At 41.2% G+C, this 27228-nt stretch overlaps 1 protein-coding gene across 1 annotated transcript; it reads left to right on the forward strand.

Annotated features, from left to right (window-relative positions):
• LOC143268204 (uncharacterized) lies at positions 1-27228 on the forward strand. The gene is made up of 6 exons (XM_076549346.1): positions 1-2706; positions 8763-8830; positions 9521-9542; positions 17532-17593; positions 18324-18348; positions 21592-27228. The coding sequence occupies exons 1-6, from the start codon at positions 2667-2669 to the stop codon at positions 21708-21710; spliced, it is 336 nt and encodes a 111-aa protein (XP_076405461.1). The 5' UTR covers positions 1-2666; the 3' UTR covers positions 21711-27228.

The raw sequence follows: 27228 nt of genomic DNA on the forward strand, positions 1-27228 counted from the left end.
CAAACACTGCAGTGACGGCTGTGGTGGTTGGAAGTCCTAGGAAGTGTCACTCGGCATGCAGCAGACAGTCACTGCTTTGAATGGTAGAGGAGCACAGTGCTCCTTTTAAGATGACAAAGCCCACAATTAAAGTACAGGGGAGAGTGGGATGAATAGTTCAAAGTCGATTTATCTTAGATCTGATGTATTCCTGTAAGTTTTGGAGAAAAGCATTAACAGATTAGACAATATTGGCATGGGCACAAAGAGCCACAAAATTTAAGGACAGTGTGCACTAAGATTTCCAGTCATCATTCATTTAATGATCTGTGCTGCATCATCAATCCAGCAATTCATTTAAATTTTATTTTTTTAATTATTATAATTTTATTAATTTTGATATATTTATGCACCGTATTTCATCTTATTCATCCCTTATAACTCTTACTGTTCATAGATCCTCTCCCTTTTTACATTTTTCCAAATTTTATCCTTAAAAAATAACTTGCTAGTCCATTTTATGTTAAACATATATGCAAACATGTAGGGGCATCCACTGAACCTGGGATAATGCTACAGGGACAACACCTTTAATTAATCTCTCCCTCCCTCACACAGAAGCCATAAATTACCAATAGCTTCTTAGTTAGGGGTGAGAAAGGTTTTTGAACCTCTCTTCCCTACAAACCACAGTGTTGACCTCTTTGATCTTATATGGGTCCTATGCGAGCAACCAACAATATACTTGTAAAGGAGAGCTGGACAGTGAGCAGTAAGGCTACTTCCTGTCATGGGTAGTTAGACTCCATGTTGCCTATTCCATTTTTGCTCTTGGTGCATTTACACAGGCAGCAGGGAAGAGTGCCACTGGGCATCATTCTATCCACATTGGTGGTGTCTACATGCTCGGGCTCTCACCAGTGAGCTGATGTGTTAAGTGGCGCTCTTATGGTGATTGGCTTAGTACATGCCTATCGTGTCTAAAAACCCGAGTTTCATCCCAAGTACTCAATGTAATGTACCCAGGATTACACAGTCTGTAATCTTTGATTTAGAGTGGTAGATTCAAGAAAGTCATAAGTTCAAGACCAGCCTTTTCTAAATAGTGAATTTTAGGCCAGCCTGGGTTAGAGGCCTTTTTCATCAACAAAACATAACAAATAATCAATGAAAAAACAAAAATAATAAACTGAAATAGAAGATCTGTTGATGGAAGGAGAGTGTATAGAAGCTGACTCTGCCAGTAACAGGTTGACTGAATTGCAGAGGTTGGCCACATGCCCATATATATGTATGTGATTAGCACAAATTGAACTTGGTGAATTACTTAGGGAGACTAAAAGAGCACAGAGCTGGTAAGGAGTGGAGAGATATGAATGGAATCAAGAGAGTTAGGGTGATGAGTGGAGATGAATATGATCAAAATACATTTTATGGAATTCTCAAAGAATCACATATTTTATTAAAAACGATGAGGGAACAGTGAGCAGATAAGACGCACTGCCATGCCTTGTGCAGCCACTGCCTTCCTCTTATCTCTTGGCACCTCGAGAGTAGTTACACCATGAAGCACTAGACCCCTTTTCTTGTTGGTTCATGTTGAGGGTTTATACAGGGTTGGCCAATTTAAAGGAACTGTTTTTTTTTTTTTTGGTCTAACGTTCATGTGACAATTTCATTTAGAATAACTTAGACTCTGAGTCATCACAGAAGGCACAAGCATAAGTCACCTCTCAGTGTGGGTCCTTGATGATCAGAGTCACTTGCTGAGAGGTACCTGGTAGGATGAAGATGTTGGAGAAAGGCTGTGTTTACTAATTCAGAGACCTTCTACAACTTATTTTGGAAGAAATACATAATTGGAGTCAGGGATCAAAGGCACAGCATCTATCTCTTTGCTTATATCTGGCAGGGACTTTGATCAGAGCATCATGGATATGCCTAACATGGTACCCAAGGTTAAAAAGTTAGAGGAATACACAGCTGCTTACCTTCTGAACCTACTTAAAGTGATACCATATGTCCTGCATGAGCTGTGAAATATCCCGGATAAGAAAAGAATGAAATTAAACAACCACTGGTCACTGTTGTGTAGCACACTAAACACTTGCTCAGGATTCAGTCATTCTTGTCTAATTGAATTGTTTTTACATTTCACAAACATCATAGAACACTTGTACAATCCATGTGCTTTTCCTTAGGGTTTAACATATCTTTTACACCGATAAGACTCCTGGGGGTCCTTATGAATTTTTAGTTCACTGGTGCAAAGATGTGATCACAGCGGGATTGCATAGATTTCACTGTGTCATGATGCTCTAACTGGGATTTGAACGCTGCGTATCAGTCACCACACCAACGTAACATAGTCACATTGCTCTTCCTTCTCTATTGTCACATCTGCACTAATTTAGACTTTACCTACATCATGTGACCATAATAGTCTTTATGTACATCATCATGTGATGCATAATTAATTGGACACTGACACAGTGATCTTCCTGAAGCACCATTCTAATTACAGTGACTTACCTGAAAATAAATAAGGAGATCAAGTGACAAACACTCAACTATGTGAAGCTGACATAACTTTCCCTGTTGTGACTGCATTCCCTGTTTCTGCAGTACTAAAGAAAAGGACCATCAAAACAACCGTGATCCCACTTGATACGGATGGACCTCAGATTATGTCCGGTACCTCCAAAGAAACATACATTAAAACAGAAGGTACTGAGGGAATTATGTTCAGTTATGTATAATAGATGCCCTTTATACTATGCACTATTTATAAATCTATAGAGATGTTTTGCTGTAGTTTTTAGTGTGTAGATACTGTTAATTTGTCTAGCTTATCTGTAGAAATACAACCACAGAATTTAAATAGGATAAATAGGTTTAAAGGTTAAAGGTAACCTTTGCCTTTCATTAAGTAGTGGTAAACCATAGGAAACCTGAGACTTTCCTATGAATGAGTATGGCTTCACCTGGGGTAGGCATGAATGACTGAGCCACCCTCTCAGTCACTTTGTCCCAGACATGGATGATGCAGATGTGGAAAGTCTCAAGAGTGATCTGTTTAATGTCCAGAATCTCAAGAATGAGGATGAAATTTGAATTAGATAAAGGCATTTCTAGTCAGGTCCATTGGGAGAGAGCCCTAGGCATGGTCATCTTAGACCTTGTACTTGGGAGGCCAAGGGAGTGGGAAAGATCAGCAAGGACACAGAAACCTGTGTGCTTTTCCTCTTTCCAATGCATAATAGTTAACACTGGTAGGGTTAAGGGTGCTTTGCTCCTGGTTCTGTTATTTAAAGACTGTATTTCCAAGAACACATAGACTGTTCTTCCTCTGCCACTCCCAATGCACAAGCGTTGGAATGTTGTTATACCTCTCCTTGGAAATTTTGTTAGGATTACTTTCCCAGAGGCAGTGGGCAAAGAAAGGTTTAGTTTGCCATATAGTTTGAGTTTGGAGTCCATAATTGGGAAGCAGTAGAGGCAGAAAATTGAGGGAGAGTGACCTTGCAACCAGAGCCCAGAAGCAAAGAAAAATGAATGAATGTACTCTCCTGACTTTTCTTACTTTTATACTGCCCAGAATCCCATCGAAGGGAATGCTCGTACCCATAGGGAACAGCTCTTCTCATCTAACTTAATCTAATCAAGATAAACCCCAAGGGCATGCCCAGAGGACACAGACCTCATCAGTTTGACAGCTGGGTTTCAGCGTCATGGAGCCTATGAAGTGTTGTTTTTCACTTTTGAGTATAACCTGTATCAGGGCCAATTTATCTATAGGGAACAACTTTCTCTCCTTACCAGGACCCATAGGTAAATGTCTTATAGTGTGATCCCAATGATGCCCGAGAAACAGGTTCTCTCTCTTTTTCTCCCAGGTCTTGTAGCAGCACTTCATGGACCCCACAGGGTGGAGTGGCTAAAGAGACCCAAGAATGGCTTTTTGTTCTGTCAAAACCCCAAGGCTACAATGTCCTGGGAGTAAGGGCTCAGTGTATGACTTTAGCTCTTTTATTTCTTTTTCTTTTTTTAGTTTCTCAAGATCTCTGTGTATTTGCCATGACTATCCTGGAACTTCTTTGTAGACCAGAATGGCCTTGAATTCATGGAGATCTGCCTGCCTCTGCCTCCTGAGAGCTGGGATTATAGGTGTGCACCTACCACCTGGTGACTTGAACTCTTTTGTAGGCAGTGTTCCTCACCTCAGACTGACATACAGGATGGCCGAGACAAGGGAGATTAGAGGTCTGACGTCCATATTAGATCCTGAACTCTAGCACACACTTGGCCCCATTTCAGAAATTCTTGGTTTAGCCTTCAATATTGAGAACATTCAACATTCAGTTCCTAGGACTAAAGGACTATAGGCACTTGGGTATCGGCTATCTTGGCACCTATCTGGTCACAGGGCTGTGTCTGTCCTCTGTGCTGTCACCATTTGTATCTTTCACTTGTTATAGGCTTTCCTGACTTGTCTTCTTTAGGGGAAGGAGTTCATAATCTCAGAAATGAGTTTCCTGTGTCTTCCTTGGAGCCTCTTCATTAGGCTCGAGGCCCTTGATCCCCACAAGTGTGTTGGCTTCTCCTGTATTCTCTCATTCTTTAGCTGTGTTTGGCTCCACCATAACAGGCAGTGTTTGTAGAATTATTGCATTGTGTTACTCACTGTATACTCTGGGTCTCCTGCTTGTGAGTAGCGTGTCCTACAGAGCCCCATGACCCCACCTCTAGCCGCACACACTTCATATCCCTCGTTACAGTTTCTTGCCCTTTATCCTTCTCCAGAAATTTCCCTATTTCCTGGGTGCCATGTTCATTCTGCGTTCTGTGCCTGGCTATCCTTAGAGTCTTGGAGGTTCTTTTCCACTAATTATTTAGTGCCTGACACTGTATAGTAGAACACACTGTCCACAGAATATAGCCTAACCCTCTGGCATGCTCCCATACTCAGTCCAGATAGTTCTTTGCCTTTTGTATTATCTCTAATTATCTCTTCCTCACCAAACTCACCGGACAGGAAAGGCCATTGAGAGCAAAGATATCAAATCTTAGTAGTTTATCTGGTTCAGTCCTGGATCTGGTAGGCACAGCTAAAGGGCTCCTGATGCCTAGCTGTATGGCATGGATATGTGAAGAGAGAAGAAAAGGCTGGACTCAGTCAGCCAGAGGAAGTCCCATAAACAGGGCAAGACTGTATATTAGAAGAACAATAAACCCAGAAAAGGTTGTTCCAAACCTTAGGGATTGTAAGGAAGAAGGTGAAGGAGTGACTGGCATGTGGTCATCACATTGGCCCTCATGAAACTCTCAGTGCTATGACACAAATTAGGAAGGTATCTTGTCTGAAATTTGACCCAACACTCCACTCTCTCTCCACTAGTAACTGGGCTGGAGGCAGCCTGTCCTGTACAGAATGCCTCTTTTGCATGGGAGGACAGAAACCCCACTGAGTTATCTCTCTCCTTATAGCTTTCCCTAAATGAAGTAAAATGAAGGTGCGTATCCTTGACATTGACCTTGTGAAAAAAAGTCCCTACTTATTTTTGTTGTATTTGCAATTTCCTTAAAGACTTGTGCCAGCTGTACAAAGCTTACATGTATACTACATGGCCTAGAAATATTATGAAGTTAAGATTAAAACATACATGCATAATTTACAGGCCATTATCTGTTTTGGTTTATTTCCACAAAATATGTATGAAGTATGATAAAATCTTAAATTTGATCATTATTTACACACTTACAGGCCATATGGTGAGTTCTGTTTGAGAGATTTGCAACCAAGATCAACATACCATTTCAAATAGCTTTATAAGATTTATCATTGAGGTAATTAATGGCTCAATGAGAAGAATACTTACTGAAAAAGCAGTAGATCTGAGCTTGAATCTGCTCACACACATACAAAAAAATTGGACAGAACTGTTCATATTTGTAATCCCATGCTGTTGAGTGAATAGACCGTAGTATTTCTAGTGCTTGCTAGCTGTCATCCTATCTACGGCATCTGTGAGAGACCCTGTCTGAAAGAAAGGAGAAAGGGTGATACATCATGGTATGCCATGCCCTCTTTTAGCTCTCATATTTTAATTGTCAGGCACTTACACACACACACACACACACACACACACACACACACACACACACACACACACACACACGATACAATTACCTGAAATACATTTTACGTTACTGCAACAGTCTCATAACCAACTTCTATTACTATTGCAATAAGGTCAAGTATTTCAAACATATTGTAAAATCCTTGAGATTCTAATCACAAAAGTTGTGATCGTCTGTGGCTTTCTCATATAGTTCCTTGCTTCTAATATACATAGCATTTCAGTTGTTGGCCTTAACCCTTAATTTCACCAATAAAGCTGCCAGACCACAAGGAGCTTAATATTAACAGAAAAGATTTTAGGAAGTAGAGTAGTCTATATGTGATTTTTACTTCATGAAAGGTCATATTCCTAGCATCTTGAATTTTCAGGTTACTTATACTTTGCTTAATTTAAATTCCCTTCCCCAAAAGGGAAGGGAGAAATGTTGTAACTGAATTATAGTTTCAAAAATTAAAACGGGGGTCAGAATCCCCTTCTCCCTGAAATCCAGGTGTGCTGTCTTTGTTTTTTGTTTTGTTTGTTTGTTTGTTTTTTTAACTTGTCACAAACCAGAGTCATTTGGGAAGAGGAAACTTCCATTCAGAAAATGCTGCCACCAGATTCACCCATAGGCAAGCCTGTGGTGCATTTTCTTCATTGATGATTGATATGTGAGGGCCCACCTCACTGTAGGCAGTGCCACCCCTATGGTGGTGTCACTGAGTGCTGTAAGAAAGTAGGCTGAGCGAGCCTTGGTGAATAAGCATCACTCCTTCATGGCCTTTGCATCCTCTCCTGACTCTGTTCTTACCCTGTTCAGTTCCTGTCCAGAGTTCCCCCAGAAACTGAGTGTGAAGAGAGAATTGTATGCTGAAATAAACTCTTTCCTCTACAAGTTGTTTATGATCATAGTGTTTGGTCACAGCAATAGAAACCCTAAGTAAGACACTGTGTAAACTATTAAGGAGCATGGGATTATGTCATTTGCAGAACATAGATGTAAGTGAATATACTTGCCATGTTAAATGTCTTATGTTCATTGAAAAAGGCAAGTCCCAGGTAATTTCTTTCATTTGAAGGACTAGGTTTTTATGCAAAAATAAAATTACATATGTGTATATGATGTGAACAAAGTAAAGGGAACTAACGAGATGGGAGGAGAAGGCGGTGGTGTGGGTGCAGTCTTACATGCAAGTGCTCTTCTGAGAGTGGTACACTATGTGATGGTACACTGTGACTATACTGTGCCAATTGAAAAGGATATATTTCTTATTCTGACTTCTGTCCAGTGTTACCTTTAAATTTGAGACATATGTTAATTTTGCTCTTTTTTGTGTGGTAATTCCATAAATGTTGGTACTTGATAGTTGATAATATCATTGTTGTCAGCTATACCCAAATTGACTGTTTCCCAATTGCTCTACTAACTCAACATTGAACTTAAATTTCTGGAATTTTTGATTGATTCTTTCACATTGTACTTTGGATGAATTCTTAGATAATGTGAATTTGGAAGGTGGTTCCATGCTTCCTTTCCTTCTTTCGTCATGACTTGCAGAGTTGTGTTACTATGTACAGTTGTCTCAGTATTTCCTTAGAATTTTTTCCAGACTCCTTAGCACCAATATCTGAAACTAATCAAGCCCTTATATTACACTGTGTCTTATAGGGCTATAACACATACATGTTCTCCATGCTCCTTAGAACCCTGTAGAATACTGACAATACTCAGCACAGTATAACAAAATATAATACACGATATGCTATACTTTAGGGAATAATGTACACACAACATAGGCAAGAATATTTTCAGATATGTTCATCCTAGTAAAATTTCCCAAGTAAAATGGATACATTAGCATGGATCATAACTAGTGATAAATTCTGAGTCAACATATATGGATTGGTGGAGGTTGAAATAGATTTGAGACATGTGCCTCAGGAAGTATCAATTGTTCCCTGCTTTAAAACAGGAAGTGACAGTATTTTGTTGCTTAATCATAAAGCTTCTTTTATTAGAAAAGATAGGTTGGATCAGTGCATAATGACTTTTTCAGCCCAGCCTGCTGACCTAACTGCAGTTGAATCCCACAACTCACATGGTGAAAGGAGAAAACCAGACCCCTGAAGAGCTCCTCCTAACTCCACCTGCACACAGACACACATGCATGGTTTCCTCCAACCAGAATAAATGCAGTGTGTATTTTGAAAGACTTATTTACTTTCATGCAGTGAAAGATTCTTCCACATTGATTTAGATTCCCATTGTCTAGGAAGCCAAAAGTTCTGTTCCTCATTTCTCTTCAGTTCTTCTCTTTGCCTTAATTTGTGTGACAGTAATATAATCCACAGTTCTGGAATAAGCAGAAAGCAAACCATTCCTAACACTTTGGCTGGCTCTTAAGATTCTGTTCCTTATACTGGATCGCCTTGCCCAGCCTTATTGCAAGGGGGGTGCTTAGTCCCATGGCAACTTGTCGTGCCATGATTTGTTGACACCCACGGGAGGCCTACCCCTTTCTGAACAGAGAAGCAGAGGAGGAGTGGATTGGGGGGAACAATTAGATCAAGTCACATATGCTAGCCACATAGACTTCTATACATCCCTGGAGTAATTAAAAACAATACCATGTGTTGACAAGTTACTTTCTGTCTTTTTAGAGATACACGAAAACTCCACTACATTTTCTTCTAGAAAACAGGGAGAGCTACCCGTGATGATGGTGGAGGTAAGACTGCCTTTCCTCTCAAAGTAATATAAAAAGTTACTTTGTCCCTTACATTGTAGTGGATATGAAATTCAGTTAACAAAAGCCAGGTGCATCATGGGTTAGCTCAGGGAGAAAAGGAACTGGAATTGTACCAGCCTGCTCCTGACTGAACTGAACATAAAAGTATGCAGTGCCATTTATCACAGTTTGTGTGAGAGGATAGTTTCTCCTGAAGAAAAGGGTTCCTCTTTAGATGCGTGTATAATTTTCACTCAGAAGTTGACAGCCACTTCTGGTTTCTAAAATCTTGATGCAGTTTATGTTCTACTTATGTTCCAAAGTTTCTGGGTTTCAGCATGGAGATGTTGAGTGGTAAGACTTCTACTGCATGAGGATTAGTGTAAATAATTGAGGCCCAGCTGGAGGAGGAATTATCTCACAGTCAGGTTATAAAGATGCAGCTTGGCTTAGGGAACATTCAGCAGAGACCAAACAAATTAATTTGGCCTTTGAACCAGCAAAAGTGGGAATGGCACAAACTATAGAGTCCCAGTTCTTCTGGGACATTGTCACATAATATACTAACACATAGGACTCTTGCCCATTTTGATTGGCATCATACTATGTCAACATGTGTTCTAAAGACCCATGTAAACAGAATTTAGTATGACCTGTGCCTCAAACTGTTTTCTTTCCTTTAAATTTCAGGTGGAGTCTAGAAAACATACCAGTATGTATTATAAAATCTCCTTGTTAAGACACATTTTAGAAAAGTATAATTACTGGGTATCCTCATGTCTAATGCACCACTGTGATCTAAGCCATCTATAGGGAAGAACTTGGATTTTGGTTTTTAAAAAAAAGTAGTACCTGAAGTTAAAAAAAAAAAAACTGGGGTTGTCTACTGTCACTGGATTCAGATCTGATCTCGTTAGATTGTTTGAGATGTTCTGTACCAGGCTGTGTCTAAATCTGTTTTTCCCCAAGATAGGTATCCTGATTACCCAGTCAAATCTCCTGTGACAAACTAATGAATTAACAAATTAGGATGAAAACTTTACCTACAGTATATATGTTCAAAGCCCATTACATGTGGTACATTTATTTGTTTGTGTGCTACTCTATGGAAGAATAAACCATGGCACAGAGGTAAGTGATGAGGCTGTTCAAGAATTGATCAAGAAACATTTCGTAGCCCAAGCACTTAGTAATCCCTAACTTCCAGCATCCCAGCATCTGCCTTCAATAGGTCAAAACTGCAGAGATCAGGACCCTGTAGTGACTACCACAGAGGGGAAATGCCCAGGGCATTACTTCTCATCTACATACAGACATTCCAAAGAATGAAAGGTTAGAAAGCCCACAAGCTTCTAGTCAGATCAGCGCTTCTGAGAATGGGAGACAGACACTGCATGGGGAGATGGGGCAGAGGTTTTTCACTTAGGCTTTTGCTATACATGGCTTTTTCCAGTATTCTCTATTGTCACGTTGCCATGAATTTAGACTTTACCTACACAGTCCATGTATTGCTTAACTGATTCAGTGATCCTCCTGAAGCTCCATTCTCACTCTGTTGACTGTACCCGGAAACAAGCCGTCAGATCAAATGGACAAACACACAGTTGTTAGGTTCCTCTGTTTTTCTGTCATGAGGCTGACATGACTCCCTGTTATAATGCATTCCCAGTTCCTGAATTCTTAAGGGAAATTTGTCAGGAGCAAGCTGTTGCCCCTCAGGATGTGGAAGGATCTCCCGTTCCTGAAGTAGCACACAAACAACACCAATAAAAATGGAAGGTGCTGTGGGAATTCCATAATTCTGTCCAATTGTGTATACTGTTGCAAATTATTTTCTTTCATATATAAATCTATAGAGAAGCTTAAGACTTTTTCCTATGTAGAATAATACTAATATATCTACGTCTTCAATGTATATACAACCACAGAATTTAAATTGCATCTGATGTCACCTTATTCAGTAGCATGAACTGGTGGAAACTGAGGCTCATCTTGTATGCATCAGGGTGGTTTCACCGGGTGTAGACAGGAATGGGTGAACCACCCTCTCTCATACTTTCTCTCACATGTGGGTGATGCAGATGGAGTAGGTCTGATGTTCCTCAAAGTGACCTGGTAAAGTTCCAGCGTCTCATGACTGAGGGTGAAATTCGCCTTAGATAACAGTGTTCCTGGTTTGATCCAATGAGCAAGGATCCAGGGGTGGTCATGTTACACATTGTGTTAGAGGATCAGGGAGTGGGAAAGATATCAATAAGGACAAGGAAAATGAGAGGGGGGTGTCCTTTTCCTCTTTCAATGGCACAGTGGTTAAGCAGAGTCTGGGGAAAGTGTACTTTGCCATTTGAAGACAGTATTTCCCAGGACATTACTCCTTTTTCAAGGGTTGCTTTTTAAAATTTAATGTTTTCCTTTTCTTTCTTGAAAACTTATACAATATATTCTGATCTTGGTTTCCCCTTCTCCATCTCTTCCCAGATTCTCCCCACCTTACCACCCATCCACTATCTTTATCTCTCACTGTAGAAAAGAAACAAGCAAATTAAAAAAGAAAACCAATATATAATCAGTGTAAAAGCACAACAAATACACACACACACACACACACACACACACACACACACACACACACACACTCAAAAAAGCAACATAAAAACACCAAATCAGAAACTATAATATACTTGTAAAAGACCAGTAAGATTTTAAAAATGCTCCCCCAAAAGCAATATGAGACCCAAAAAGTCTACAAAACCATTAAGTATGTTGTGTGTTGGCCATCTACAGCTTGCATGCTTGCATTGGGTCTACCCTTAAGCGTGGTTAATATACCTAATGAGACTCTATTGGAGAAAACTGATTTTTCCCTTGAGTTTGCCAATGAAGATAGCTTCTTGGTTAGGAATGGGAGCTCCTGTTCACTTCCCCCTTTGATGTAGGAAGACACATCTTTAATCTAGATCTTTTGAGCTGGGAAAAGACAAGCAATTGAGGCATGAAGACACATGCCTTTAACTGAGAACTTGAGGCAGGAAGCCACACTTTAATCCAGCCCACACCTCCTGCTGGAAGCCTATATAAGAACATGGAAGAAGGAAGCTTTTGCTCTTTGCCTGATTGTTCTGGTCTTGTTAACAAGTGCATTCCTTCACTGGCATTACAGCCTATTTCTTCCAAAGATCCAAATTAGAAGTGGGTCTTCCTACTTCAACTTAAGAAAAAAATTCCTCACAGATATGCCCTCCATTTTGGGGGGTTAGTTCATTCCAGATGCAAACAAGTTGGCAAGCAATAACCATCACACCTTCTTAAGCAATAATGCCAAGAAGAGTTCACTAGTCATCCCACCTCAGCTAACCTAATAGATATAATCTCACACTTCCATGCCCAGTATTGGGTATCATCCAATTGACTGTTTGACTGTTGAGATTCACCATGATTGTGCCCATGAAGTATTGAGTTCACTTTGTGTACTAACACGATAGAGCCATTCTGTCTGGTGAAGGACAACATTCTCTCTTATACTCACAGAAACCTGTAGATGATAGTCTATTGTAGGCAGAGTTTCTCTGGGTGCTAGCAGCAGCTTCATAAAAACCACATTGAGCTTTAACATAAATTATAAATGTTTACCCAATAGCTCAGGCTTATTACTAACTAGCTCTTACAACTCATTCCTATTAATGTATATTCTCCCATGAGGCTTAGCGCTTTTACGTCTATCCAATTAGGTATGTCTGACTCATTCTGCATCTGGCTGGCAACTCCTCTGACACCACCCTTCCATATCCCATCATTCTCAATTTGGCTTTCCCACCTAACTTTTACCTGTTCAGCTATTGGCCATTTAGCTTGTTTATTAAACCAATCACACCAACATATATTCACAGTGTACAAAAGGATTATTCAAGAGCAGTCTAGCAGTCAGGGTCCAATGAAGCAGGCAGAACAGAGCCCTTCCCTTTCTTCCTTCAGGACTTGTAGCAGTCCATGCATAGTCCTCTGTTCACTGTTAACTCCTGCTTCACGTGGCACCAACAGGGTAGAGTGCTGGGTAAAATGGATGTTTACTCTGACAGAACTACCACGTCTCCTATATACTGGCAAGGAAGGGACTAGTGTTAATGGGTAGCTCATTTCCAGCCTATGCGCCTCATCCTGGACTGCCATGCAGGATGACTGAGGTGTAAAGAAGGTCAGAGACGTGTCCATCATCCTTGAGCCTCTGACCTTATGAGTGAGCAGGGATCTGATCTCTGACCCCTACCTTGGCTCTTTTTCATGCATTCTTGATTCTGATTCCAAGATACAGATGGTGCCTTAGGAAGTTCCCATAAGCTAATACCCATGTTCCAAGGGCTAAAGGACATGAGCAATTGGGGATCCACCTTCTTGACACACATCTTGCTACAGGCTGTGTCTGTCCTCTATGTTTTGTATATTTATGACTTTCTCCTGGAGTATCTGACATGGTGGTCTTTGGGTGGAAATGAGTTCATATCTGAGGATTGTGTTTCCTCCAGGCTCTCATCTCTTTGGTAGGTTGATGGACTTTGATCTTTACAAGTCTGTCTGATCTTCTGCATTGTCTCATTGAACAACTCTGGGCTTGGCTCCTTCTCACAGACAATCTCAGTAGCCTTAATACATTGTGTCTCCTCTCCTTAAACTCAACAGTTATTGCTTCTGAGCAAGGTGTCCCTCCTAGACCTAGGAGCAGTCTCTTCCCCCATTATCTTCTTCCTCCCTTCTCTGGTGCATTCCTCTGGGATCATGGGTCCTGTAGACACTGCACCTGGTAATGCATCAAGGTGTGTGATATCCTTTCTACCTGGGAACATTGAAACATTGCTCAAAAGAATGCCCAACTGAGTCTCTTATGTCCCATGTCTCTTTTATTCCATAATTTTCTCTCCCTCACTAAGCTCATCAGAGTCACAAGACAACTTGGAGAGAAGAAGACAAAACAGAAACCTTCTCTGGAGACTGCATGCCCAGAAAGACGGTTGAATCTTAAAAGGTTATCTGACTCATGCCCTTGCCTTGTGGGTAGAGGTGAAACCTTGCTGTTGAACAGCTGATACACTTGAATATGAAAAAAGAGAGGGAAGAGTTGAGTCTAAAATCAGCTAGGAAAGGTCTCCTAATCAGATTAGTGTAAAAGAACAACTAAATTACATTAAAAAAACCTGAAAAAGTTTGTCCCAAAATTTATGGAAAGTGACAAAGCCAAACCACTGACTTTTGATGGTCAATTTGGAACTCTCGAACACCTAATGCTCTGACCCCAATTAGTGCAATGTCTGCTAACTTCCTTGACACTGTGTCTACTTTATACCCGTCTGTAGCTGTGCTGCAGGCACCCTCATGTACAGACACCCTCATTTTGCATGGAAATGCAGAAGCCTCTGAGAAGTGTCCACCTTTATAGTGCTTTTTTGAAGACAAAACACATGGCCTTCACCTAGGCCTTGCCAAAAATGTACGACTTCTGTGCATGGATCTGGCTACCACTTTATGTCTGAGACTAAGTGGTGGGATGAGTTAAGGGTCCTGGGTGAGCTTTCAAAAGATGGTCCTAGTATTGGCCTCCATAACCTGTTTGGTGTGGCATAGTCACACAGGGTGAAGAGTGAGTATCATGGGTCACAGTCAGCAAAAGGGCTGACACATGTGCTGCCTTTCTGGGTCTGGGCCTGCCGGTGGGTAGAATGGAAGGAGAGAAGTGATTCAGACTCATAAGAGAGTTGATAAATCTGCCTGGGTCTGGGCATAGAGAGGCTTCATGGGTGGGCAGCACATTATGATAGAACAGGTTTAGAATAGGTTTAGAATACTCCAGAGAGCTGGGTATGGGGCACTTACCTGTGTCCATACCTGAATTGGCATTAGGTTGAGGGTCCCTCATAAAGCTAGGCAGGAAGGACAATGGAGGATGACCCCTGCCAATACCACCACTGAGGGATCTGACACTAGGGGATCAGAATGGAGGGCAAGTGGTAACTGAGTGTGTGGACTAATGCAGGATAGTGCATACCCTCCTCTCGCATCCATGTGCATGAACACTTACCTGCAGCCAAGCAAATGAATCTAATCCACACCTATGATCAAACCTACACTCACACATGCACATTCATGCATACCCATGAACAAGAAATCTGAATGGCATGTGGCACAATTGCAATAAATTCATAACCATTTCTGGTTAAAGATGTAGTAAAGTCAATTATTGCCAAATATCATGCCACCATCGGGAAACTTAATCACTTGCATGATTTGCTTGTATTCCCAGATCATTGCACATTGCAGAGATTGTTGATTCCTTGGGTCTCTATTGCATTGGAACTGATTTATGTAACATTTCACTTGCTCAATTTGAGTGTTTATTTCACTCATAAGACCGTCAATCATTAGAAAGCAATTACCTACACAATATTGAGAAAATCTAAAGTTCTCGTTGTTGGTTTAGCTGATTTTATGAACATCACATGAACCCACTAAAATTGATATACTTATGATATGAAATGGATACATAAATATTGTCTCCTTCTGAAAATATGACATAAAGAAGCAAAATACATTAAATATATAGATTTCCATTAATGAAATGAAATGTTTAAAACACCTCTCCATGTCTTTTGAAGAATGGAAATTATCATTTCAACAATGCTTGAGTTTGCTAGACAAATCTTTTTAAGAAATTTTTTATTCATTCCACATATTGACCACAGATACCTCCTTCATCCCTTCTGCTCTGCCTCTAGCCTTTCCCCACAGCCTACCACTCATCTCCTCCTTCAAAAATGTATGGCCTCCCATGGAGAGTCAGCAAAACCCAGAACATTCAGCTGAGGAAGGTCCAAGCCCCACACCCTTTCATCAAGGCTGTGCAAGATATCCCACATTAGGCAATGGGCTCCAAAAAGCTAGCTCATGCTCCAGGGATAGATCCTATTCCTACAGTCAGGGTGCAGTGAAACACACCAAGCTACACAAATATCTCACCCCCACCGAGGGCCCAGTACAGTCCCATGTAAGGCTCCACAGCTGTGGGTCCAGAGTTAATGAGTTCCCACTAGCTTGGTTCAGTTGTTTCTGTAAGTCTTCCCATCATGGTCTTGATGCCCCTTGATCATAGAATCAATCTTCCCTCTCATCGACTGGACTTCTGGAACTCAGCCTGGTGCTTAGCTCTCTGCATGGGTTTCTATCAGTTATTCACTGAAGGCTCTATGATGACAGTTAGGGCTTTTCACCAATCTGATCACCAGGGTAGGACAACTCAGGCACCCTTTCCACTATTGCTAGTAATCTTAGCTGGGGTCATGCCTGTGGATTCCTGGGAACTTCCCTGACCAGGTTTCTCCCTATCCATACCATAATGTCTCCCTCTATCAAGATATCTCTTTCATTGCTCTCCCACTCTGCCCCTGTTCCAGTTCCACCATCCCATTCCCCTATGCTCACATCCCATACAACTACCCTCCATTGTCCCCCATAACCCCCAGTTCACTCAGGAAGTCTCATCTATTTCCCTCTCCCAGGAATTCCTTGTATCCCTCTTAGGTCCTCCTTGTTACCTAGCTTCTCTGGTATGTACTCACTCATAAATGGATACCAGAAGTAAAGAAAAGGGTAACCAAACTACAACCCACAGCTCCAGATAAGATATACAAATATTTTAATATTTGCATATTGATGTTATTCCTTTTCACCAGCCTCACTGGTTATGTTGATGGACAATTTTTGCATCCAACTGAACTTTCAGATGTGCTAACACCTGCTGAATGGATGTCACTCTGGATTCAAAGTTGCCTATTTCATCTTTCAAAATGGTCTTTGCTTCTCCTAGTAGTTCATGGGTTTTTTTCTTGAGAGTGGCTAATGAAAGCACTCTCATATATCACTAGGCATTTATCTGCCAACATTCTATCGTTACACATCTTCTAAGTCCTGGAGTTTCTTTTGTATTTCTAGTTCTGCTCTTAGCTTGTGATTCTCTTCCTAGTCCATGCAAATTTCTTTATGTTTTTTGATCTTGGAGTAAAATGCTGACATCCTATACAGCTGCTTCCTTCATAGTGATTCTCTTCTTTCCAAGTTGAGAGTTTCATGTGAGACTTTTACTACATAAAAGATTGTATTCCTGCCGTCCTCATCTGTCAACTCTTACCTGAAATTGGAATGATAAAAATTGTAAACACAAACACTAAAGTTTAAACACAAGTTTGGCCACAGGGAAGGATAAAATTCTTCTTTCCAAGGAAATCGATGCCTTCTCTAAGCCCAATGACCTGGATTTGAAACTCAGAACACACCTGGCAAAAGGGGAGGAACAGATCCCACAAGCTATCCACTGACCTCCACACCCAAAATGAGACTTCACAAGTGGCCCTAAACAGAATACATGTGAAAATGTTAATTTAACAATACACAATCAAAGACAGATTATTTTATGTTGCTTTGGGTGTCCACTGTCTAGAAATGCAACAAATCTCTTACTCATATCTCTCCTGGTCTTTCTCTGCTTTAATTTCCTTCAAGGGAAGACTGTTCAGCAGCTGCCCAACCATCCTGTTCAGTAGGTCTAGTCACATGTCCTAAGTCCATGCACTTTTACCCACATCAAGTAAGGATACTACATAGGTAGGAAGCAGGACCAAGAGCTGACAGTCTGCAAGCTCATGACTTTCTGTCCCCCTAGGTTTAACGGAAAATGATGACACACTTAGACCAGATGGCCGCACAGAAGAAAATCCCTTGGAGGTAAGAGGGCCTTTTTCTCTCTAAAGTAGAAAGGTTACTTTAGTGATCTTATGTTTCAGAGGATATCCCACTGAACAACAAAACTGAGCAGGCATCATGGGTATTAGAGAGTTAGTTTGGAAGGGGAGAAGAAGAATTGTACCAGCCTGTTCCAAACTGAATAGAGCATCAAAGCATCCAGTGTTAATTATCAGTCTTGTGAGCAGGCTTTTTCTTCTGGAGAAAAAAGATCCTCTTAGATAAAACTTAAAGTTTTGGTTTAGAAGTTGTCAGGCACTTCAGATCCCCTCAATTTCCATGCAGTACGTTCTACAACAGTCATATGGAGCAATCTTCCTATGTCCAGTGTAGGGATGCTGAAGGTTAGACTTTTAACACGTGAGCATTAGTGTAAATAATTGAGGCTACATTGTGGCAGGGTTAATTTCATAGCAGGATCATAAAGATGCTCCAGCATGTTGCAGTGTGGCTTAGGGAACACGCAGCAGAGACCAAACAGATAGTGCCTCTTGATCTGGTGTGGGAACCAGCAAAAGTGGGAAGGGGTACAAGTGAGGAACACCAGTTCTTTTGTGACACCATCATATATACTAAAGCAGAGTCTTTTATTTGAAGACTCTTTCCCACTTTGATTGGCATTATATCATGTTCATATGTGTTTCAATGACCCATGCAAACAGAACTCATCATGACCTAGGCCACAGACTGTTTTCTTTCTTTTATATTTCAGGTGCGTTGCCGCAGCCAAAGAAGGAGTATGTATTATGGAATCTCTTCCTTAAGACACCCTTTACAAATGAATTTTATAAATACTGGGTATCCTTATATCTAAGCAGCCACTGTGATTTATGCCACCTATTGGGAGCATTTGGACTGTATTGTTTTTAAAGTGGACCCCTAAGTTAAAAAAAAAATAGTGGAGGCATTTGTCCATATGCACTGGATTCAGCTATGATGCCTGTAGTTAGTCTGGAATGGTGTATACCAGGCTACATCTAAATCTGTTTTCCCCAAGATAGGTATCTCAATTGCTCAGTCCAATCTACAGGGACAAGCTGTTGAATTACCATATTAGGATACACGCTTGACCTAAAGTATATATGTCAAAGCCCATCACATGTAGTACATTTATTTGTTTGTGTGCTACTCTATGGAAGAATAAACCATGGCACAGAGGTAAATGATGAGGCTGTCCATGCAGATCAAGAGACCTTCTATAGCCCGAGGTCTTGGTAATCCCTAACTTGCAACATCCCAGTATCTGCCTTCAATAGGTCAAAACTGCAGAGATCAGGACCCTGTAGTTACTACCACAGAAGGCAAATGCCCAGGGTATTGTTTCTCATCTACCTACAGACATTCAGAAAAATGAAAGGTTAGAATGCCCACAGGCTTCTAGTCAGATCAGTGATCTGAGAATGGGAGACAGACAATGCATGGGGTGATGCGGCAGAGGTTTTTCCCTTAGAGTTTTACAGTACAGTACAGTACTGATTTGGAACACACACACACACACAAACACACACACACACACACACACACACACACACACAAACAGTTAGTTAGAAGAGTAGCCATGCTTTGAAAGAGGGCAAGGAAAGGTTTATGGGTATAGAGGAGGGTTTTCATTGAGAAACAGGCGTGGGAAATGATGTCCTTATTATAGTATCAAATAGGAAAGAAAGATTTTTTAAAGAAATAGTTAGATATGATTGTTTTTGCTTTCTCTTATATTTCTTTTGTCATGTTTGGTGGTTTCTTTCAGAAATTTTTATTTCAAGTGGGAGACAGATAGGGAGTGCATCCAGATAGGGGGGGGGGGTTGGGAGGAACTGGCAGGATCAGGGGGAGATGAAACTATAATTTAGGAATATTGTATGAAAAAATCTGTTTCCAACAAAAGGGAAAAAATGAAAAATTAAAAAATTCTCTCATGCAAATTTAAGATCACGATTTTAATAGAACAAAAATAAATGTAATATATATAAAAAATAATTACAAGATTTAGTAAATAGACAACATTAGCATGAGCACAAAAGAGACACTCATCTAAACAATAATATCCACTAGGAACTCCAGTTACCACGTGTCTCTGGATCTGTGCTGAAGCATTTTCTTAATAGAAGGACGTTTTTTAAAGATATATTTATTTTCATTTTGGGTATACAAGTGTTCACCTGCATAAATGTATGTGCACCATTTGTAGCTATGATACATATGCAGACTCAAATTAGCTGTATGGTTTCTAGCAACTGGAGTTATAGACTGTTTTGAGCTGTTTTTTCTGTGATAGAAACCAACCAGACCTGTGTCCTCTACAGGAACAGCAGGGGATGTTAACCTCTGGTCTCCTTAGCTCCTGGCAACAGGTTTTTAAATGTGAGCTAGACTCTGGGCTCCAAGGGTCTTCTGCTCACTGGTAGTCAGTGTCCATACTGCCTGTGAGTGGAAGCACTAGGGGGACCACAGGCAGCAGGTAGGAGTGAGAAGAGCATCGTTATTTGCAAAATGGTTTCTGTATATTTGCTCAGGCATGTGCTATGAAGGCCTTTGGCAAAGAAGAGCTAGTTCTTGAGAGAGAATGTGGTTATTGCATACCTACCATTTCTAAGGCCTTGGGTTTGAGCTCCCAGTATGCAAAAGATGTGCTGTGGTTGTATAGCTTTATAAACCTCCTTCAGAGGTGCCGATGGGAGAATTTTAAGTTCAAAGTCATCTATTTCTACAAAGTGGCATTGAGATCACTGTGGGCCAGAGACCGTTTCTCTGAAAAAAAGTGAAAAGAAAACAACAGAGGGGAGTAGGACTTCGTCCATTGCCCGTGTGTCTGTGTGTGGGAAAAGATTCTGGAGAAACAGAACTTTCATGAAGAATAGATGAACAGCACCTTGCAAACTCACATGTAGCCTGTGTAGACTACCATTCTTTTAGCTGAACTCAGTTCAGACTGTCCACACAGTTTCAGGGGACATCTGTCACCTACAATGGCACCAGGCTGCTTTTCCAGCCTCTTCCTGTAGAGGGTTTACCCAGGTTTGGTGAGATTAAAAGAGTTTCCTTTCCTCCCATCCTCCACGTGACAGCTTGGTTTAGATTGACTTGGAGCCTGGAAGCATTGGTATCCTCCCAATTTTGTTCCGGAGGTTCAGACTCAGTCACTGAGAGGCCGGTGACAGGTTGAGGATGATAGAGGAAGGTGCTGTTTACTGATCCAGGAATCCCACAGCTCATTTGGGAGGTAGCTCACACTTGGAGTCAGGGACTGCCTGCAGAGCATGTCTCCTGTCAGTTGTTTCTGTCAGGAGAGGTCGTCACTGGCACACAAATGCAGCTGTTACTGCTCCATTGTGTGAAATGTCACAAGTTTTCAAAGCTTCTTACCTTCCTACCTCCCATGGACAATGCCATACATTGTCCATGAGATGTACTACTATATAAGGGGCAGTCAAAGAATGAAGAATAACAGTTCTCCAGTGTTCTAGAGTAAATGCAACAGTTTGTCTGAATTCAGTTACTCCTGTGTAGCTGAAGTCTTCTGGTATCTCACAGACATCACAGGGCACTTCTGAATGCCTGTGCTTTTTCCTATAGTATATATTACAAAGATCTGTATTAGCTTAGTGAGTCCTGTGGGTAGTCCTTAAGAAATTCTTAGTGTCTTAGTGAGCAGCTGGTGAATGGAGCCATTGCAAAGGTGTCATGGGCTCTAAGAAGGATTAGAGTGATACCACTCTGCTCTGACACCACACTCACAAAGTGTGTTCAGTCATGGGGCACTTCCTTCTGCATTTCCACATAAATTAGCTTTTACTTGTCATGTTCATGTAATGCTTAACTGGTTGTACACTATTCAGTGATCCTCCTGAAGCACAATCTCACTCTGATGACTGTACCCGGAAACAAGCAATCAGATCAAATGTACAAACACACAGTTGTTAGTTTCCTCTGTTTTTCTGCCATGAGGCTGACATGAAACTCTATTCTCGATGCATTCCCAGTTTCTCCTTTATTGAAGAGAATTCAGCAGAGACAAGCAATACCGCATACAGATGTGATGACACCAGAAATCTGTAAATTTTATTCTATAGAAATTCCTAATGAAAAAGGTATGTTGTGAATTCTGTAATTCTGTCCAGTTGTGTAATGTGGTGATAATCATTTTCTTTATATGTAAATCTAAAGAGAAGCTTAAGACTATTTCCCTATGTAGGATAATTCCAATATATCTAAGTCTTCAATGTAAACACAACTACAGATTTTAAAATGCATCTGATGTCACCTTTGGCTCTCATTCAATAGCATGAACTGTTGGAAACTGAGGCTCATTAGTATGAGTCAGGGTGGCTTCACCTGCTGTAGACAGGAATAGGTGAATCACCCTTAATCCTTTCTCCCACATGTGGGTAATGCAGATGGAGTAGAGCTGATGTTCCTAAAAGGAACCTGGCAAAGTTCTAGCATCTCATGACAGAGGGTGAGATTCACCTTAGATAACAATGTTCCAGGTATGATCCAATGAGCAAGAGTCCACTAGTGGTCATGTTATGCATTGTTTTTTCAGTTAGCAATGGGGTAAAGATTTCATTAAGGACAACAAAAATAGGAGGTATCTGTTCTGTTCCTGTTACAAGGACATAATGGAAAGTGAGCAGAGTGTGCTATTTAATGTGCTTTGCTTATCCTCTCATTGGTACACATTTCCTCAGAACATTTACTGTTTTAAGTCTGTGATACTACCAATAATTCACGGTTTGGGATGGACTTACTAGCTCTGCATTGTAACTATGCCTGCCTGGATAATTTATTCAGTTGTTGTCACAAAATCTTGTGAAGATAACCTAAAAGGGAAATGGTACATTTTCAATATAGTCTCAGCTTATAGACTGTAACACAGGGTAATTATATATACAGGCAGGAATCTGTGGCAGAGTCCCGTTATAACATGTCAGCGACCAGAAGATTTAATGCTCATGCTCAGCTTACCTTTTTATATAACCTTGATCCCTTCCTAAGCCATGATGTCATGCAGAGTTCAGTAGTCTTTCCACCTCACCAAACCTAAACTGCTCTAATCTCACACTTGCTGCCCAGTACTGGGTATCATCCAATTGACTGTTGAGATTCACCATGACAGTGCCCATGAAGTGTTGTGTTCACTTTGTGTCCTTACCTGTGATAGATCCACTGTGTCTGGGGAGGAACAGTATTCTCTCTTGTACTCTAAGGAACCTGTAGGTGATAGTCTAGCAGAGTAAGCCCAATGATAAAGGAAGAACAGAGCCCTTCCATTTCTTTCTTCAGGACTTGTAGCAGTCCATGCATAGTCCTCTGTTCACTGTTAACTCCTGCTTCACGTGGCACCAACAGGGTAGACTGCTGGGTAAAATGGCTGTTTAGTCTGACACAACGACCATATCTGCAATATACTGGCAAGGAAGGGCCTAGTGTTAATGTGTAGCTCATTTCCAGCCTATGTGCCTCATCCTGGACTGCCATGCAGGATGACTGAAGTGTAAAGGAGGTCAGAGACTTGTCCTTCATCCTTGAGCCTCTGACCTTATGAGTGAGCAGGGATCTGATCTCTGACCCCTGCCTTGGCTCTTTTTCATGCATTCTTGATTCTGATTCCAAGATACTGAGGGTGTCTTAGGAAGTTCCCATAAGCTAATATCCATGTTCCAAGAGCTGAAGGACATGAGCAATTGGGGAGCAACCTTCTTGACACACATCTTGCTACAGGCTGTGTCTGTCCTCTATGTTTGTATATTTATGAATTTCTCCTGGAGTATCTGACATGGTGGTCTTTGGGCGGCAATGAGTTCATATCTGAGGAGTGTGTTTCCTCCAGGCTCTCATCTCTTTGGTAGGTTGATGGACTTTGATCTTTACAAGTCTGTCTGATCTTCTCCATTGTCTCATTGAACAACTCTGGGCTTGGCTCCTTCTCACAGACAATCTCAGTAGCCTTAATACATTGTGTCTCCTCTCCTTAAACTCAACAGTTATTGCTTCTGAGCAAGGTGTCCCTCCTACATCTAGGAGCAGTCTCTACCCCCATTATCTTCTTCCTCCCTTATCTGGTGCATTCCTCTGGGATCATGGGTCCTGTAGACACTGCACCTGGTAATGCATCAAGGTGTGTGATATCCTTTCTACCTGGGAACATTGAAACATTGCTCAAAAGAATGCCCAACTGAGTCTCTTATGTCCCATGTCTCTTTTATTCCATAATTTTCTCTCCCTCACTAAGCTCATCAGAGTCACAAGACAACTTGGAGAGAAGAAGACAAAACAGAAACCTTCTCTGGAGACTGCATGCCCAGAAAGACGGTTGAATCTTAATAGGTTATCTGACTCATGCCCTTGCCTTATGGGTAGAGGAGAAACCTTGCTGTTGAACAGCTGATACACTTGAATATGAAAAAAGAGAGGGAAGAGTTGAGTCTAAAATCAGCTAGGAAAGGTCTCCTAATCAGATTAGTGTAAAAGAACAACTAAATTACATTAAAAAAACCTGAAAAAGTTGTCCCAAAATTTATGGAAAGTGACAAAGCCAAACCACTGACTTTTGATGGTCCATTTGGAACTCTCAAACACCTAATGCTCTGACCCCAATTAGTGCAATGTCTGCTAATTTCCTTGACACTGTCTCTACTTTATACCCGTCTGTAGCTGTGCTGCAGGCAGCCTCATGTACAGACACCCTCTTTTTACATGGAAAGGCAGATGCCTCTGAGAAATATCCACCTTTAGTGCTTTTTTGAAGACAAAACACATGGCCTTCACCTAGGCCTTGCCAAAAATGTACGACTTCTGTGCATGGATCTGGCTACCACTTTATGTCTGAGACTAAGTGGTGGGATGAGTTAAGGGTCCTGGGTGAGATTTCAAAAGATGGTCCTAGTATTGGCCTCCATAATCTGTTTGTTGTGGCATAGTCACACAGGGTGAAGAGTCAGTATCATGGGTCACAGTCAGCAAAAGGGCTGACACATGTGCTGCCTTTCTGGGTCTGGGCCTGCTGGTGGGTGGAATGGAAGGAGAGAAGTGATTCAGACTCATAAGAGAGTTGATAAATCTGCCTGGGTCTGGGAATAGAGGGCCTTCATGGGTGGGCATCACATTATGATAGAACAGGTTTAGAATAGGTTTCAAATACTCCAGAGAGCCTGGGTATGGGGCACTTGCTTGTGTCCATACCTGAATTGGCATTAGGTTGAGGGTCCTTCATAAAGCTAGGCAAGAAGGACTATGGAGGATGACCCCTGCCAATACCACCAGTGAGGGTTCTGACACTAGGGGATCAGAATGGAGGGCAGGTGGTAACTGAGTGTGTGGACTAATGCAGGATAGTCCACACCCTCCTCTCACATCCATGCACAGGAACACTTACCTGCAACCAAGCAAATGCATCTAATCCACACCTATTATCAAAACTACACTCACACATGCCTATTCATGCATACCCATGAACAAGAAATCTGAATGGCATGTGGCACAATTACAATTAAATCATAACCATTTGTGGTTAAAGTTGTAGTAAAGTTTAATTATTGGCAAATATCTTGCCACCATTGAGATACTTAATCACTTGCATGATTTGCTTGAGTTTCCATGTCATTGCTCGTTGCAGAGATTGTTTTCTTGGGTCTCTATTGCATTGGAACTGATTTATGTAACATTTCACTTGCTCAATTCGATTGTTTATTTCACTCATAAGACCGTCAATCATTAGAAAGCAATTACCTACACAATGTTTAGTAAATCTAAAGTTCTCATTGTTATGGTTTAGCTGATTTTATGAATATCACATGAACCTACTATAATTGATATACTTATGATATAAATGGAACATGAATATTGTCTCCTTCTCAACATATGAAATAAAGAAGCAATATATGTTAAATACACAGATTTCCATTAATGAAATGAAATGATTAAAACTCCCCTCCAAGTCCTTTGAAGAATGGAAATTATCATTTAAATCAATGCTTGAGTGTGCTAGACAAACATCTTTTTAGGAAACTATTTATTCATTTCACATACCAACCACAAATTTGTCCCTCATTCCTCCCTCTCCCGTTTTTTCCCCCAGCCTACCCCTCATCCCCTCCATCAAAAATGTATGGCCTCCTATGGAGAGTCAGCAAAGCCCAGAACATTCAGCTGAGGCAGGTCCACACCTCTCCCCTTTCATCAAGGCTGTGCAAGGTGTCCCTACCATGGGCAATGGGCTCCAAAAGCCAGTTCATGCTCCAGGGATAGATCCTATTCCCACTATCAGGGTGCCATGAAACACACCAAGCTACACAACGGTCTTGCCCAGGCAAAGGCCCAGTCCATTCCCATGCATGATCCACAGCTGTGGGTCCAAAGTTCATGAGTGCCCACCAGCTTAGTTTAGTTGTATCTGTAAGTCTTCCCATCATGGTCTTGATGCCCCTTGCTCATAGAATTACTCTTCCCTCTCTTCGACTGAACATGCTTGGCCATGGCTCTCTGCATCTGTTTCCATCAGTTACTAGATGAAGGCTCTTTATGACAGTTAGGGTAGTCACCAATCTGATCACCAGGGTAGGCTAGCTCAGGCAACCTTTCCACAACTGTTAGTAATCTAAGTTGGGTCATGCCTGTGGATTCCAGGGAACTTCCCTGACCAGGTTTCTCCCTATCCCCATGATGTCTCCTTCTATCAAGTTATCTCTTTCATTGCTCTCCCATGCTACCCATCCCATCCCCTGCTCAACCGTCCCATTTCCCCATGCCCCGATCCCATATCCCTACTTTCCATTGTCCCACCCTAACCCCCAGGTTTCTCATCTATTTCCCCTTCTGAGGGCGTTCCTCATGTCCCTTTTAGGGTCCTCCTTGTTATCTAGCATCTCTTGTATTTACTCACTCATTAGTATATACCAGAAGTAAAGCAAAGTTAACCAAACTACAACCCACAGCTCCATAGAAGATAGACAAATATTTTGAATGTATGCTGATATGATTCCTTTTCATCAGCCTCACTGGTTATGTTGAAGGATAATTTTGCATCCAACTGAACTTTCAGATGTGCTAACACCTGCTGAATGGATGTCACTCTGGATTCAAAGTTGCCTATTTCATCTTTCAAAATGGTCTTTGCTTCTCCTAGTAGTTCATGGGTTTTTTTCTTGAGAGTGGCTAATGAAAGCACTCTCATATATCACTAGGCATTTATCTGCCAACATTCTATCGTTACACATCTTCTAAGTCCTGGAGTTTCTTTTGTATTTCTAGTTCTGCTCTTAGCTTGTGATTCTCTTCCTAGTCCATGCAAATTTCTTTATGTTTTTTGATCTTGGAGTAAAATGCTGACATCCTATACAGCTGCTTCCTTCATAGTGATTCTCTTCTTTCCAAGTTGAGAGTTTCATGTGAGACTTTTACTACATAAAAGATTGTATTCCTGCCGTCCTCATCTGTCAACTCTTACCTGAAATTGGAATGATAAAAATTGTAAACACAGCCGGGCGGTGGTGGCGCACGCCTTTAATCCCAGCACTCGGGAGGCAGAGGTGGGTGGATCTCTGTGAGTTGGAGGCCAGCCTGGGCTACCAAGTGAGCTCCAGGAAAGGCGCAAAGCTGCACAGAGAAACCCTGTCTCG

Source organism: Peromyscus maniculatus, chromosome 12 (genome assembly GCF_049852395.1).
Source record: "Peromyscus maniculatus bairdii isolate BWxNUB_F1_BW_parent chromosome 12, HU_Pman_BW_mat_3.1, whole genome shotgun sequence".
NCBI lineage: Eukaryota > Metazoa > Chordata > Mammalia > Rodentia > Cricetidae > Peromyscus > Peromyscus maniculatus.